Here is a 16,510-nt window from a genome sequence, read left to right on the forward strand (position 1 = left end):
GATTGTGTGCTTAAAATGCAGTGATCATACAGTCTGAAGTATGATAATGACCGAGCAGAAGATGTAAAACGCAATGATACGGAGAAGGGAAATAATCATTGAATTTTTCATTGTGCCCTCTTTTGCCGTGAAGCTTTCACTGAGCTGTCTGGTGTCATTTGTTTCAGTTTGCACTGAATGTGCGGTTGTCAAACGCGATTGGCTCTGCAGCCGCAGCCTTGGCCTCCAAGAGCCATCGACAGTAAATTGTATTTGGGCCCGAGTTATTAGGTTATTATTATGCCACTTGAAGTCTACAATACCTTCCACTGCTTTCAACCAGACGATTAGAATCAGCATTAAAGGCTGCTGTCCCAGCATTAGTGGTGCAGGAAACGAAGTAAGGAACATCACAAAGAGCTGGTGGACTGGTCAGTCATTGTGATTCCTTACCAGAACTGTCACTCAGCACAGTTTAAGTCAAGCAAATTTGCCTAGTCCTGGTCTGCACTTGGTTCCCTACAGAACCTTTCAAGGATCGCTTCTTGAAAGAGCTACCAAATAAAATATGTGATTGAAGGGAACCCATTTACAGTCTGAAGAACTTCGGAGGAGTGGAAAAAAGCAAGTTTTCCAAAAAATGAAAGCTATAATTAAGAGAAAAGATGGACTAACTAAACTATTGAAAAATGTGAAGGTGATGTTGGCAGCTAACAAGTAACAGCACCAAACAACACAACAAGTCCCTTTGTTGGAAGGCATGCACTACCATGAGCCTTTGCGTGTGGCCATCTGCTAAGCCATACCTCCAGAGTCTCTCAGTGACAGCGCCAGCCAGTAGCGCAACACTACAATATTATATTTATGGGTTGAGGCTTATGTGCATTTTCTATTACATATATGTTTTTTCCGTGCACTGAGCTTGTACTTACGTACATGAACTTAATGGCTGACTGGAAATTAAGTAAATATGAAGGGTGGTCTATGACTTTTGCACAGACCTGCATTTAGAGCTCTAGTAAATATCACTAATGGTGCATAGTTTTGCAGTCTAAATAGAAATTGTGCATTTTTAAACTGTTCATTCTATTCTTGTATTTATCTCAGCCTTCATTATACTACTACAAGCTGAAAAAATAATGAAATAAAAACTAAACTCTTTCTCTTTATTTGTTTGCAATTGGTACAAGATTTGGCTAGACCATCCTTTTGATGTTCCCCTTTGTGCTCTCTTTTGCAGATGACCCAAGAACAGTGCACTCATAGGAACAATGTCCAGAGCACCGAGAAACCGCATGTGTACAAAGTGGGCATCTATGGCTGGCGGAAACGTTGCCTTTACTTCTTCGTCCTCCTCCTCATGATCCTCATCCTGGTCAACCTTGCACTCACCATTTGGATTCTCAAGGTCATGAACTTCACCATAGTAAGTGCTGTTTACCCGCTTCACCCACCCCCCCCGGTGAACTTTGCTATAGCACAGGAAACATTGATTCTTGGACTGGCTTAGGAGTACGAGGGAAATAATGGGCGCTCTCGCAGCAGGGGTCCTCCAATCATGGCTCTGTAATTGCAGGCCGCAGCTAGGCAGAATGCCGCTTTCATTTGGCTCACAGTGGTCAATCCGTTTCTCGCGTTAGCGTGAGGCTGCCTCCGACTTGATTTGCTCAACCCCACTGGCCCGCATCCTCTCCCACCCTCTGCGCAGTTACCGGGCCTTTGAAACTCCTTCCACTGCGCTCTAGGTCTTTGATTAATTGCGGGATACTCGTGTGGAGGCTATGCTAATATTTAAGGGTCAGATTTTCAGCTGTTCTAGGGGCTCTACAGCTCTCTGATGCTATTGTGTCTCACCTTTTGTAGAAGCTTTTATTCACTGGGTTGCTTTTCAGGTGATTTCAATTTGGAGTTATTAGCACTCTGCCCTCCATGCTGTGTGGATTTGCTAATACTGTGGGTGTAGTACAGCAGAAAGAATGATGGTGATAAAAACGTTCATTATATATAACAAATGTGTACATTGTTTAGCACAGTATGATTTCTTTTTCTGCGATTCTTTTCTTTTCATCAAACATGTTCAAACAAGTCCTTTTTTGTAAGTCTAAGTCAAGTCTCCATTCATTGGGGTTAGAATTTGAGTCCTGTCATTAGTCATGAGGGTTCAAGTTTGAGTCAAGTGTTGATTCACTGGGGTTCGAGTGCAAATGAAGTTGCAAGTTACTGGGGTTCAAGTCAGAGTCTCGAGTTACTGGAGTTTAGTGTGAGTTGAGCCTTGGGTCATTGGGTTTCAAGTCCAGGTTGTGAGTCAAGGTAAGGGTCAAGTCATGAGTCACTGAGGTGTGAGTCTCGAATCTATAGTAATCAGTTTTAGTTATTCAGTCATTTCAGGTTCAACACAGCTTGAAAAAAACCAACCTGTTTTTATTGAAACGCCTTCAGTCTAAGGGACAGAACTGAAGTGCTAGTATGTTTAAAGGAAAGACGCAAAACAACTTGAAATAACTGGTTATTGTGTAGTTTATAAAGCTAGTATGCTAGCATGTTTGCTCTCCAAATTACATGTTAGTCAGCTGTTTCTAGTTGCTTCTTTTTTTTCCAACACTACTTTTACTGCTTGCAGAACTTCATTCAGACTGAAGGTTCTTGTTAATGTTGGTGACCATAATTTAATCAGTTTTGATTTAGCTGTGTCCATTTTTTTTCTACAGCTGAAAGTCTAAATGTATGAGTCCGAGTTTTGCAATTTGCATGTCCTTGCTTTATGTACGTGAAAACAACTCATGTTAGAGGTCTTGGATTACAAATTGGCTGTGAGGGCAAAATTAGATGCAAGCTGGCATCTGCATCAACACAACCCTTTCTTCTGAGGACACATCAGATGGCACATGGTGACCAAAAATGCCTGCGGCAATCTTTTCCTTGAGAGAATTTTATTCCTCTTTAAGTGTTACGTGCAGACTGGTAGTTCTATTTCGGTGCTAGTCCCCACCCCCCCAAACCTCTGGGTCACACCTATTATGCAAAAGTGATGCCATACAGTGCTGTCAGAAATTACAATGTCCTTCGTTATGCTGTGGCAACTATGCACATCTTACTTTCCTTGCTTCCCCTGCTACAGAGCTCCCCATTTTCATATGAAAAAACACCGGGTTCCTCCGGAAGGAGGACTGAATGAAGGGCAGCAGGTGCGCAGGGGAGCCATGTAGATCAGGTCTGTGGAATGCACAGATGCAGATGAGCAGCTGGAGGGTTTTTTCAGATTTATGTCACCTAAAATTGCCCACTAGCACCTCAGTGTGTGCGGGTATGTCAAGGCTGAAGAAGGGATGAAATATTTAATGTCCTCTGATGCCACAGGACTATGAAATACCAGTAGTTGAGCTAGAAGAGGCATCATGGGATGTGTGCTGGAGCAGAAGGCTGAATATATCTCTTTCCTTCAGCCCCACTGACCATGATGTAATATTCACTCTCTGTTTTGGAACAAGGATAACAGGACTCCCTGACGATTCTGTATTCCTTTACACAGCTATTTGGCAGTGCATGCTCCTTATTCATGTTTAATTGCACATGTTTAATATTCTAAAGTGTCTATTTTGACAAGCCTGAACTCAGCTGTGTGTTATGTCAGGACTGAAGCTGCTAATTGATTTATTTGGCTCTGTCCAATGCCGCAATATTTGGCAAGAATCGGCTTAGGATGACTCTCATATGAAGAGGAAAGCTAAACTCTTAAAAATAAGGTACCAAAAGTGTGTCATTTTAGGTTTTCTAAAGAATCTTTCAATGGTTGATACTGTAAAAAGCTCGCCTGAAAGGAACAAGAGTGAGGTAAAGAAAAATCACTAGTCACTTTATTAGTGACTACACTAATACGACTATTGTATCTACACTCATTATCCATTTTATCAGCTCCACCTACCATACAGGTGCCAATGAGCAGCCATTATTTGGGTGGTAAATCACCTTTACAACTGCAGCAATATTGATACTGATATGTTAGTGGTATGTGAATGTGTGTCACGCTGGTACAAGTGGGTCAGATTCAGCAGTGTTGATGAAACAGTGACTATTACAGTTAGACCTTCAGTTTGTGCCACAAATGCTAAAACATGTTCAAAAAAACAAGGAGCACAGCTGCCCTTCTGATAATACTAATTTCTGCTAGCGTCCCTATGGCATTCTGGTAGTTTGTTAACAAGATGCTAACAGTTATTCACATGAACTAGATGAAATATAGGCATCTGGAGATTTTCTGTGTTTTGTTTGAAGCTTGTAACAAAAATCTTTATATATATTTCCTCATTATGTTATTGGATAATTTGAGACATTAAGTTAAATACATAAATTATTTCACAAAAATCATTAGACCTTCTCTGAGTCTGGGTGGTTTTTAAACACTGTGTACACGTATTATCCACTATATTAGAGACACTTACCTTGTGGTTCCCACTTGTAGATATAGTGAAGTTAGCGACGTTGGCTCACCTGTTGCTGCACAGTTTGTTAGTTGTCCTCTGATCCAGTAGTCCACAACCCTGGTCCAGGAGATCTGCTGTCCTGCAGAATATAGTTCCTGATGAACAGAGTAAAGAGAGCACCAAAAGATTATGTTGAGAAACCACAAAATGCACCTATATGGTAAGTGGACCTGATAAAAATGGACAATGAGTATTAGCTACACCTACATTGAATCCACAAAATGGCCAGTGAGTATATATAGTGAAACAGGTCCTTTTCCTCTACATTCACCTGGAGGCAGTGTTTTCCAAGATAAACAGTTAGCCTTGTGTCATGCTGTAGAGTAGTTCTGAGTAGATTCCTGGATTCTGGCAGTTCTATTTATATCAATAAGACAACCGTTAGCTCATGCTGCCCAATCTTGTTCAAGTACCACCTCCTTGATACCCTCACAAGCCATTATGGAAATGTATGTCACAAGTAACTAGGTGGCTGTGGAAGAATCGCACTAGCAGCTTGTCACAAGGGCTTTGTATAAGCCATGGGTCAAGTGTGAACTCAAGTCAGCAGTGCACACTAACACAAACAAACGTGCGCGCACACATGCACTCCAGGCCCAGAGCAAGCCTCAAACAAGAATTAATTGAACTCACAGGGAGGTGGCAATAAGTGTCAGTTTAAAGGCTGGTGTGTGGAGCCTCTAAATGACAGTGCTGGGGAGGCTTTCTGCAGCGACCCCGAAGGCGCTCCCTTCAAGAGGGTTTAGAATGCTGAGCTTTCACAGACCTGGCTGGCATAGAGGACGACTGTGAGAATTAGCATGGTGCTGAAGTGCCTCAGCACTCTATGGTTAGCGGGGCTAAACGGCCCTGTCAATTTGCAGACGTTGCAATAAACATTTTCCTCTGCTAACGTTTTCTGACAAAAGGGAAGGCATGTTGTCAGATCAGCTCTCGCTTTATTAGCGGGAGCGCTTTTCATGCAATATTGACAAATGCCAGAAGCATGTTTAGCTAATGTGTCACTACCATTGCACTCCTTCCAATATGCATGAAAGCCTGCCACCTCCTCTTTCTCAAGTACAAGTGAAGTGCTTTGTCGAGTGCCTCATCACGCTTGGAGGAGAATGCTAATTGGTTGAGTCTGCCACGCGAACGTAAACACGTCTAATTGGCTGGTGGCTAATGATGAGTGAGAGATCAACCATGCCATGATTCCCTTCTTCTGAGAAAGATCCTGGTTTTGCTCAGAAAGCAACATCTGAAGAGGACTGTTTAACCAGGATGGAACTAAGGTGCAGCTGAGCTATGGATCATATATTATTGAGGTTGTCTTGCTTCCTTATTGTTTGAAGTCTTGTTATATGTGTAACAGCAAAAAAACTTACTTAAAGGACTGAAAGCTTAACTCTTCCTACACCTACAAGATGCAGTGCAAAAGTCAGAGACCACACTCAATTTATTGATTTTCCAATAAAAATGGAAATTAAGTTCAAGTTCATTTTTCAGTGTCAGCAAAAAAAGCAGAAAATATATATTTAACACATGATTGTATAGATGCTTCAACAAGTAAATATCACATTTTTCAGTACTTGTGTGTTTACCTCTTACCTTTAGCTTCCATTCTTTTCAGGAGACTTCATTTCAGTTTTTCAGAGAATTCTGCAGGGATGTTCTTCCACACCTCCAAAGTTTAGTCTTAGAAATTGGTTGCATTTTCTGTTTCTCATATTAAAAAGTCCAAATTTCACATACTCAGGGGTGTTGGGTGACCAGTCCATGGACCTTTTCTCAGTAACAGCTTCTTTACAGCTTTTCAAATAAATCCTTACTACTGAATTGTTCAGTTGAGGCGGCCAGTTGAGGTGGACAGTACTGAGAACACTAGGAGCTTCTTTATATGATTTGCAAAGGTTCTTTTTTTTCTTTTGTTTATTTTCCTTTCTTAGTAAGGGCTTCTTGACAGCTACATGTCTTTTCAGACACATATTGTTGAGTTGTCGTCTTACAGTGGAAAGATGGACAGAAACAACTGTGGATTTTTTCAGATCTGAAGCAAGAGTGGCGCTTGATTTTCTCCTCTCTCTCAAAGATGAAAACTTCATGTACTGTTTCAGTCATCAGCACAAAGGCAGGTTGGAAATGACTATGAATTTTGTGAGTGTTGTTAATATTATCCTCATTACAAAAGAATACACTAGATGTATCCTAACAATGTAACCTTTAACATGCATCTGAAATACAGTTAGGTCCGTAAATATTTGGAGAGACAACATTTTTCTAATTTTGGTTCTGTACATTACCACAATGAATTTTGAACAAAACAATTCAGATGCAGTTGAAGTTCAGACTTTCAGCTTTAATTCAGTGGGTTGAACAAAATGATTGCATAAAAATGTAAGGAACAAAAGCATTTTTTAAACACAATCCCTTATTTCAGGGGCTCAAAAGTAATTGGACAAATTAAACAATTGTAAATAAAATGTTCATTTCTAATACTTGGTTGAAAACCCTTTGTTGGAATGACTGCCTGAAGTCTTGAACTCATGGACATCACCAGACGCTGTGTTTCCTCCTTTTTAATGCTCTGCCTGGCCTTTACTGCAGCGATTTTCAGTTGCTGTTTGTTTGTGGGCCTGTCTGAAGTTTAGTCTTTAACAAATGAAATGCGTGCTCAGTTGGGTTGAGATCAGGTGACTGACTTGGCCATTCAAGAATATTCCATTTCTTTGCTTTAATAAACTCCTGGGATGCTTTGGCTTTATGTTTTGGGTCATTGTCCATCTGTATTATGAGATGACGACCAGTTTGGCTGCATTTGGCTGGATTTGAGCACACAGTATGTCTCTGAATATCTCAGAATTCATCTGGCTGCTTTTGTCCTTTGTCGCATCATCAATAAACACTAGTGACCCAGTGCCACTGGCAGCCATGCATGCCCAAGCCATCACACATGTGTTTTACAGATGATGTGGTATGCTTTGGATCATGAGCTGTACCACGCCTTCGCCATACTTTTTTCTTTCCATCATTCTGGTAGAGGTTGATCTTGATTTCATCTGTGCAACGAATGTTCTTTCAGAACAGAACAGCTTTTTTAGATGTTTTTTTTAGCAAAGTCCAATCTAGCATTTTTATTCTTGAGGCTTATGAGTGGCTTGCACTGTGCAGTGAACTCTCTTTATTTCCTTTCATGCAGTGTTCTCTTTACGGTAGATTTGGATATTGATATGCCTACCTCCTGGAGTGTTGTTCACTTGTTTGGCTGTTGTGAAACGGTTTCTCTTCACCATGGAAATTATTCTGTGATCATCCACCACTGTTGTGTTTCGTGGGCGTCCAGGTCTTTTTGCATTGATGAATTCACCAGTGCTTTTTTTTCTTTCTCAGTATGTACCAAACTGTAGATTTTGCCACTCCTAATATTGTAGCAATTTCTCAGATGGGTTTTTTCTGTTTTCACAGCTTAAGGATGGCTTGTTTCAGCTGCATGGAGAGCTCCTTTGACCGCATGTTCTCTTCACAGCAAAATCTTCCCAATGCAAGCACCACACGTCAAATCAACCCCAGGCCTTTTATCTGCTTAACTGAGAATGACATAACGAAGGAACTGCCCACACCTGCCCATGAAATAGCCTTTGAGTCAATTGTCCAATTACTTTAGGTCCCTTTAAAAACTGGGCGGCACGTATTAAGGAGCTCAAACTCCTAAACCCTTCATCCAATTTTAATGTGGATACCCTCAAATAAAAGCTGAAAGTCTGGACTTTATGTCCATTGTATAACTATAACTTGAATATGTTTCAGTATACAGGTGAAAAAACAAAATTTGGGTCAGTGTCCCAATATATATGGACCTAACTGTAAATCAGATTTGGAAGTAACAACATATACTTCAATATGAGTAAGCTGAATGGGAATTTTGCGGCCGTTCTGTAAAGCTTGCTACAAATGAACATATTTGTGGACAGACCACAGTTAGGTCAAGTGAAAATACATTGTCTCAAAAATATAAAGCAGGAAGGATACAACATATGTGATAAATGTAGGATATTTGGCAGGATTGAGAGAGCACAGGAACAACTGGGACAGAACAATTCCTGAGTGAATCAGCTCTCCTGTGTCATACTCTACTATTCACAGAGCTGGTGGAAGACTATGTACCAGGGCTTGGGGAAGCAGTGCTAAAGTATGATGACAACGACATGAAACCCTCCAACAGCAAAGTGCCACTCTCTGCTTCACACTCCTCAGCAAAGGAGGCTGCTGGGAGTAAAGCAAGAAAAAAAAGAAAGAAAGCTTTACTCTGTGATTCAGTTTGCCAAGTCCATGTGGAGACCTATTTTTGTAGGCAGTCTGCTCATTGTGCTCATGACGCTTCCTCCCAGAGTTCACAGTGAGGGGGGTTACTTGAGACGATTGGAATTTTGGATGAGCTGGGTCAGTCTGCCTCAAATCCATTCATTCTCTCAGCTTTCAATCTTTCTCACACCACCATTCTCATTTCAATACACTGAACAGAGCAAGATGAGATACACAAACCACAAACTGCAGTAACTCAAAATATACTCCAGCACTTCTCACAAAGATTCAGTAGCTTTTTCCTGTTAGAGCAGGATTCAGGACTATTGAGATTTAGAACTAACACTTCTAAGCACTGAAGTAAAAAAACAAACAAACCAAAAAAAATGCTTTAAATGTTCTAACGCATCACTGTAATGGTGATATTTAGGAGTTATTTATAGGGAGATCAGATGGAAAGTCAAAGGAAATGAAATCAAAAAACAGGAGTTTGCACGAGATGCAGAGAAAATGGGACGACTGCTAGACCTCCAAAACTTTCACCATCAGATGAACAGCACCTAAAGCTTTCATCTTTGAGAGAAAAATCAAGCTCCACTCTTGCATCCACAGATGTTTCCGTCCATCCTTCCACTGTGAGAAGGCATCACAACACTATGAGTAGGCATCACAACACTATGAGTGTTGAAAGGATGTGTAGATGTCAAGAAGCTGTTACTGAGAGAAATAGAAATATTAGAGGAAACTGCAAATCAAACAAAGAAGCTGCTGGTGTTCTCAGAATAATGAAAGGACCATCCCAGAGTTTAGAGCTCAACATCAGTGAATGTGCTTGGGGTTACTTGGATTATCAGAAGGAGAAAATGCAACCAACGTCTAAGACTAAACTCCGGAGGTGTGAAGAAATATCCCTGCAAATTTCCCAAAATGAATGGAAGCTGTAATAAAAGCAAAAAATACAGAGAAATTTGATATTAGATTTAGTTGGTGAGGCTTCTTTATACGTTTTCTGATTCTGAAAAAATGAATAATTTAATGGTTGTTTTGACTCCAAGTTTCCCAGTCTATTTTCAACCCTGCCCACCTCCCAATAAAGCCACTCCACACCTCAGCACCTCAACCTTACATCTATTTTGCATTACTATTCGAGTAGTTCTTTCACTCACATTTGTGTATTATATGTATTTCTGAACAAAATTCTGAATAATATTAAATCAAATCACATATATTCTAAATAAACCATAGTGAGATCATTTAATGAAATGCACTGAATAATTTCCTAAAGAATATTAATAGATCTAAGAGTTAAGTTAGAGATTTAACCGTCTTATTCTGCACCATTTCCACAGTTCATGTTGATGTACCTAGACGATCAGTTCAGCAGCTACCATGCAAGGTTTTGCAGCTTAGATTTCATGTTTAGTCTCTCGCTACAGGCATTCAATCACAATGAGTCATCAGCGTTATGTCAAGGATCTGGCACAAGATAGAAAGTTATTGATCAATGGTTCCTGGATGGGAGAACAGAATGAGGAACGAAAGGCTGATGTATTTTCATGGGGCAGTGACAGCAAAACATACTGTGTGCCTTAGTGACCGATTGCAGGGTTGTAACTAACACTTACAGTCATCTCCACTAACCTCAGTTCAGCCTACTCTGTGCTGTCTGTCAGCCCACACAGAAAGTCAAGAGTTATTAGAACATCTTTTTATAGAAGATTTACTTCTTCAGGATATGTTCCCTTGCTTGTCTTCTGTTATACTGCTCTTATTTGCAATAGCAAAAAAAAAGTGCTCCACACTCTAGTGCTGGGGAACTTTATACTCTTCCAGCTGACACTTGGCATCAAACATGGTATATGTCAAAAAAATCTCTCTTTTAAAGCTTCCATTTAAAAGAAAACCTGCTGCTCTTTACATTGTATGAACATTCTGTGATAAACCGTGCAACAAAAATAATTAAAAATGACTTGGAATAAAAACATCATTAACCAGCATTATAATCATTGTACCATTTCCTTCTCCTATAAAGTTGCTATTTCAGAGATACAGAATTTTCTTACTCCAGCCACAAAATGCTCCAAATCTGTTTTCCCGTTGAGCACACTCCAGTTGAGGCTTGACAAAAGTATGCCTGGGAGAACATCGTTTTGGATGCGAACAAACAATGGTGAGAGGTATGAGGATGCTATGAGAGCAGGTTGTCCAAATCTGGGCTTCAGGCCAGGCCTATCTGTCCACTAAGTGAGCCTCAGAGAGCCTGCTTGCTAATGGGGTGAAAAGGCTGTGGCCCAGGGCCTCGGCCAAGCTCCTGCCTAGACCGGTGGCCTTCCTCAGGGATGTGCATCACTGCTCTGCAGGGACTGATCTATGGCCCTGGATGCTCCATGTTGCTTCATCAAAGAGCAGTGACAGAGCACAACCTCCTAGTCTAGGAAATTGAATTTGCTCTGGCTTGGAACAAGCCTGCAGTGCAACCACTCGAATCTTGTACTGTGTTTGGTGAGAGTTGTTCCCTTGGCACAGCTTGCTCTCGTTGAAGCTTTTGGGCAGAACTCGTGTTGTGTCAGTGTCAAGGCTCAATGAGACAAGACCAAAGCAGAAAGAAATACTTTCTGGGTCAGTTTTGCCCTTAGGGTTTTTGCTTGTTGAGATAAGGCCTGCAATGAGATAACACTCATCTTATGATGCCTGGCAACAACAGTTTTGTTCACTGTCTTCTTGCTGGTTGATTGTCTCATGGGGAAATAAAATCTTGATTTTCAAAGATACTAGACACATTGGAAGCAACGACTGTTACTGCCGTTACAGTAAGCATCAATGATCACTGAAACTTAGCAAATGGAATTTATGCACAAGAAAAATCATAGGAAAGAGAATTGTGTTCTTGTAGTGTATCATGTGTGGTACCATATCTTCTTAGTGGACCGATGCATGTTCCTTCCTAAACCTTGTCTTTCCTAAAATATTGAAAAGCTACATACTTAAATTCCACAGCATTGTAGCACCATAAGCACTATGTTGTTATCATTGATGTAGGATGCACAGTGTCTAAGAAACCATTTTATGTTGGTCGTGTAGGCTTAATTTAATCAGTTATGTTGAGTTTTGAGTCCTGCTTTGAGGGGTTTTAAGGTAGGTTCCACAGATGTCAGCTAAGTAATTCAGCTATTGTTAGCAAACAGCTGTTAGCAGTAAGAAAGGAAGCCATTTTTGGAGAGCTAGCAGGAGACATCAAATTGTAAATAAAGACTTTTTCAATTAGAACAATGCTAGCTGCTTAGGTTCAGGCATCTGCTCATTTGTGCTTATGGCTCCCAGTAGATGAGAAAAGGTGTGATGTAGCTTCTGTCTTGGTAATTTCATTAACGTCCCCGGCTATCTACTGAAGGAGGAGCAGAGCAGTGTATTGTCATAGATGGAGTGCTGCAGCTGGAGGCACTGTATTACTGCGAGCTTATGGATGGTGATGAGCTCGCTACTGTGGCAGGCGCTTGTTTGTCGGCAGGTTGAAAATGGTGCTGCATTCTATTAACCCAAGTGCACTATTGCTTAGCGTGTCAATGTGGCAAATGATTTCTTCCTCTCCAGGGTCCCAGCACACCCAAACAGATTCCCCAACATTGCCTTTGCCCTAGACATCAGAATGGTTCACTTTTTATTGTGTCATAGCTGTTTCTCTTCTGCTTACATCAGCAAAAATCAGAGATGGAGCCTGAAGAATCTCATATTTTCTCTTTTCATCAGAGATGTGGCTCGATATGAAGGTTGAGGCAGAAAGGAACAGATGCATCTTGCCGGCATAAGTATGGGTCACGACAGGCTAAACTGATGGTTTTGTGTAAGACACTTCATAGAGTACAACATTGCCTTTCTCATTGTGAGAGATGTAATGATTTTTAGAGATGGAATGTAGATGAGGAAGACATCTGATTTAGATGTAGTCACTGTTGTACCATTTTTTCCCATTATTTGACAAATGGACCAGTACAATTAAGAAGTTTGCTAGATTAAAATATTGTTTTATTAATATACATTAAATTTGTACATAAAAATATATTTTCCTTCTACTATGAAGTTTTCAGAGGTCTAGGCATGTAGAGAAGGTCTAAGGATTCCTGGAAACTAAAAATACATCATTAATTATTTTATTTCATATTTATTTAATAGAAGCATCAACTTGTCTTCTGCAAGTATTGCAGTAATACTTTTATTTCATTGTTAAAATCTTGAAACGCCCAACAGAAAATTGCCCAGTAGCGTAATTTTTCCTGTGGCATCTAGGGACATACAGCCAGGCTCTGTCTTCCACCAGTTAGGCCTTCAGGGGCTTCACCTTATACATTCGATTAACTGGCAAGATAATTAGGAAATGAAAACGAAATCAACCTATCATGTTTTGATTCCCAATGGGTGAGACCAGTTTTGTGAGGAAAAAACTGTGAATTCTGGATGTCTTAAAAAACGTATGTGAATATCTGTTAAATGTTTCACATGTCCAGGTTTAATCTACTATAGCTATCATGTGAACCAGCATCAGCTTAGCACTAATGTACCATAAAAATACTATAGATATACTGGTTGAAATTAGCACTAGGCATGCAAAGTTTTGTTTTTTATGCAACCTGCTAGTACTTCCATAGAAGAAAAAGGAGTTGGAGAAGACTCAGAATGGCAAGAGCCTGGAATAATGAGTGACAATAAGTGGCAACATCAGTGGAGGACAAAGGTACTTCTTCATAACTTTGGAGCTCTGTAAATGCACACCTACATATACAAACTTTGCCTATTTGAGTTGGATAGATAGATAGATAGATAGATAGATAGATAGATAGATAGATAGATAGATAGATAGATAGATAGATAGATAGATCATCAATATTGTAGTGTAAAGTGCATAGTGAAAAGTGTCAATACAGTAATAGTTGTGATACATTGCAAAGTGTGTATTAATCAAAGAGGAGATACAGTGATCTGGTTCAGCACAGTTCAGACAGCAGAGATCAGTACCTTCTCTGCTGTAAGGAGAATTGTTGTAGAGCCCTATAGCAGTAGGTAAGAAAGCTCTCACATGGCGCAGCTGTAACAGACGGCCACTGAATGTGCTTCTCCGTTCATCCAGTGTAGCATGCAGAGGGTAGCTTGTTCAGTGTGCTCTGTTCTGCCACAACCTCCAAAGAGTCCAACTTGACTCCTACAACAGAGCCAGGCTTCCTAATAAGTTTGTTGATTTTGTTCTGAGCACTTTTTTTAATGCTGCTGCCCCAGCGCACAACAGCATAGAATAGAGTACTCGCTACAACACACTGGTAGAATGTCCAAAGGAGCTTAGTGCACACACCAAAAGGCCTCAGCCTCCTCAGGAAGAAGAGACGGCTTTGGCCTCTCTTGTACACTGTGAGAATGTTACATCTCCAGTCCAGCTTGTTGTCCAAGTGCACAACCAGATATTTGTATGTCCCAACCACCTCCACATCAACACGATCAATCGTGACTGCTGACAAGACAGGCTTGGACTTCCTAAAGTCCAGCACCATCTCCTTAGTCTTACTGATGTTTAGCTGCAGCTGGTTCAGCTTACACCAGTCAATAAAGTCCTTCACCAGCATCCTGTATTCCTCCTCCTGTCCATTCCTAGTGCACCCCACAATGGCCGTGTCATCCGAGAATTTCTTCAGATGAGTTGAGAGGCTTTGTTAAGTTCTCTATTTTGATTGTTATCAGTAGGTGTACAAGTTACAAGGACCTGTGCACATTCAATATCTTGGCACCAGGTGTACTCAGGACTGAATCTAGAATCTGTGGACTTTCTATGGTGAGAGAAACAATTGCTTAAGGCAAAAGCACAAAACAGAAGAAAAAAGCAAAGCTGGGTTTAGTTGAGCATGACTTGTTTCTGTGCAATTTTTGTTTCACAGAGATCTGCGTGAGCAAGCGAGATGAAGAAAAGAGATGGTGGGCCAGACTTACTTACTGTTGCAAACAGAATGATTGTGTTTTCATACAGACCCAGGGCTTTATATTGCCCAAATTGACCCGATTTGCATCCAAACAGCCGGGCCACCAGCTTGTTCGATTCGCTGCTTGTTTAATTCGTGGATTTTTATGATGCGGGCACCGGACGACTATCAAACTCTCCACTCGGCAGCAGCCTGGAAAGGTCAGGAAGAGAGAGCAAAGGGAAATGTACCAGATTTTCCCCTTTGACAAATATAATTCATTGTGAAAGAGCTGAATGGCAATGAGAAGGCGAGAGAACTGCAGTCGCTTTTTTGGTTACATTGCTACGGTGACTGTGAGAGGGAGGGAACTGCCAGTGTCAAGGATATTTGTCGTAATGGCGTACCAGCTGCGGTGAAAATAAACATGTATTCCCCCCGGGACAGGACTGGCAGGCCACACCATCTGCTTAGTTATGACAATCAGCAGTTTGTCTGAGGCTCTGCTGAAAATAGTGGGGGGATATTTGCAACGTAAGGGTGGTCAATAATGCAAATATGATCCTTAGACAGTTTCTCAAGCCTCAGCTTTTCAGATATTTTCTAAAAGCAGCTTTAACTATAGCAACTTGTTTACTAAGTCATATTGATTGGAACTATCACTGTTATACAGAGATGTGCAGCCTTATCCTACTCTTTCTTTTCCTACTCTGTGTGGCCCCGCCCTACTCCTATGTGATTTAGGTCAACAGTTCAGAAATGTCAGCCATGGTTTGATTCAAAGAGCTAAAAAAAAAGTTCAAATCATACAGTTCCTAGTTGATCAGAAAGCACTCGGTTAAATTAATCAGGCATTTTACAAAATCACACAAATTCTAAATGCACTCTGCACAGAACTCAAGTTCAGCTCACACCACCAGATGGATGTGTTTCAAAAGTGAAAATAATTACAAAATAATTACTGTCTCAATTTTTATTCATTATATCAACATAATCACACACTTGTTCAAAGATCACTAACTTTTTCTTTAGTTATTAGTCCTTATTTTGACCTACTAAATTTGAACCAGAATCAGAGGATAAATAAATGTTTTAGCTGTCTCCCAAATCATGCAACTCCTATAATTTATATACTACACCAGCTGACTCTATACATTGAGTGACATCCCTACTAAGACCCATAAAACAAAAAACATCAAAGGAAAAGCTGTATGATTTTGTAAAACAGCACTGTATCAAATCCTGTGAGGCAATTAATGTGCCGAATATGCCAAAACATTAACAGTGATGTGCCAAAACCACTGTGACACATAATACAGAATAACTACTTCAAACCTGGAACCATACAAGCAGTTAAAATCAAACTAGAAGTTTCTATATAAGACAATAATAATAAATAATAATAAATGTTGAAGTTTCCACCTTATAAAAAGTGCAGAACATGTTCAAACTACTTTGGTGGCACTGAATAGCTTACATGGATGGCTGCAGGTAAAAGGATTTTCTAAATCTTTCACAGCTGCACAGAGGCACTAAAATCAGCCGCTGAAGAGGCTTTTAATGCCTTTTTTAATATCCGCTTCTGTGCTATGACCTCAACAAAATCCTGTTACGTTCTAACTATGCCCCCTGCCCTCTTATTAAGCCTATTCTGACAAACAGGCTTTTTCCCTGAATGTTTTTTTTTCTTCTCCCCAGCACAAATATGCAGAAAACTTACTGACCACCACACTCTATTAACACCTGGCCCACATCTTATCACAGACATGGACAATGCAAGCCTCTGGGATGAAAACGAGGTTTGACTAGTCTTTTTGTAGCTGTGCTTCT

At 40.4% G+C, this 16,510-nt stretch overlaps 1 protein-coding gene across 4 annotated transcripts in view; it reads left to right on the forward strand.

The window, feature by feature from the left end:
• sgcd (sarcoglycan, delta (dystrophin-associated glycoprotein)) overlaps positions 1-16,510 on the forward strand; it is a 260,353-nt gene that overhangs the window by 148,438 nt on the left and 95,405 nt on the right. For all 4 annotated transcript variants that reach the window (XM_017705158.2, XM_017705159.2, XM_017705155.2 and 1 more), the window contains exon 2: positions 1,220-1,405. In XM_017705158.2, coding sequence (XP_017560647.1) covers positions 1,220-1,405 — 186 coding nt within the window. The remainder of the gene's footprint in view (positions 1-1,219; positions 1,406-16,510) is intronic.

This window comes from Pygocentrus nattereri, chromosome 16, assembly GCF_015220715.1.
Source record: "Pygocentrus nattereri isolate fPygNat1 chromosome 16, fPygNat1.pri, whole genome shotgun sequence".
Classification (NCBI taxonomy): domain Eukaryota; kingdom Metazoa; phylum Chordata; class Actinopteri; order Characiformes; family Serrasalmidae; genus Pygocentrus; species Pygocentrus nattereri.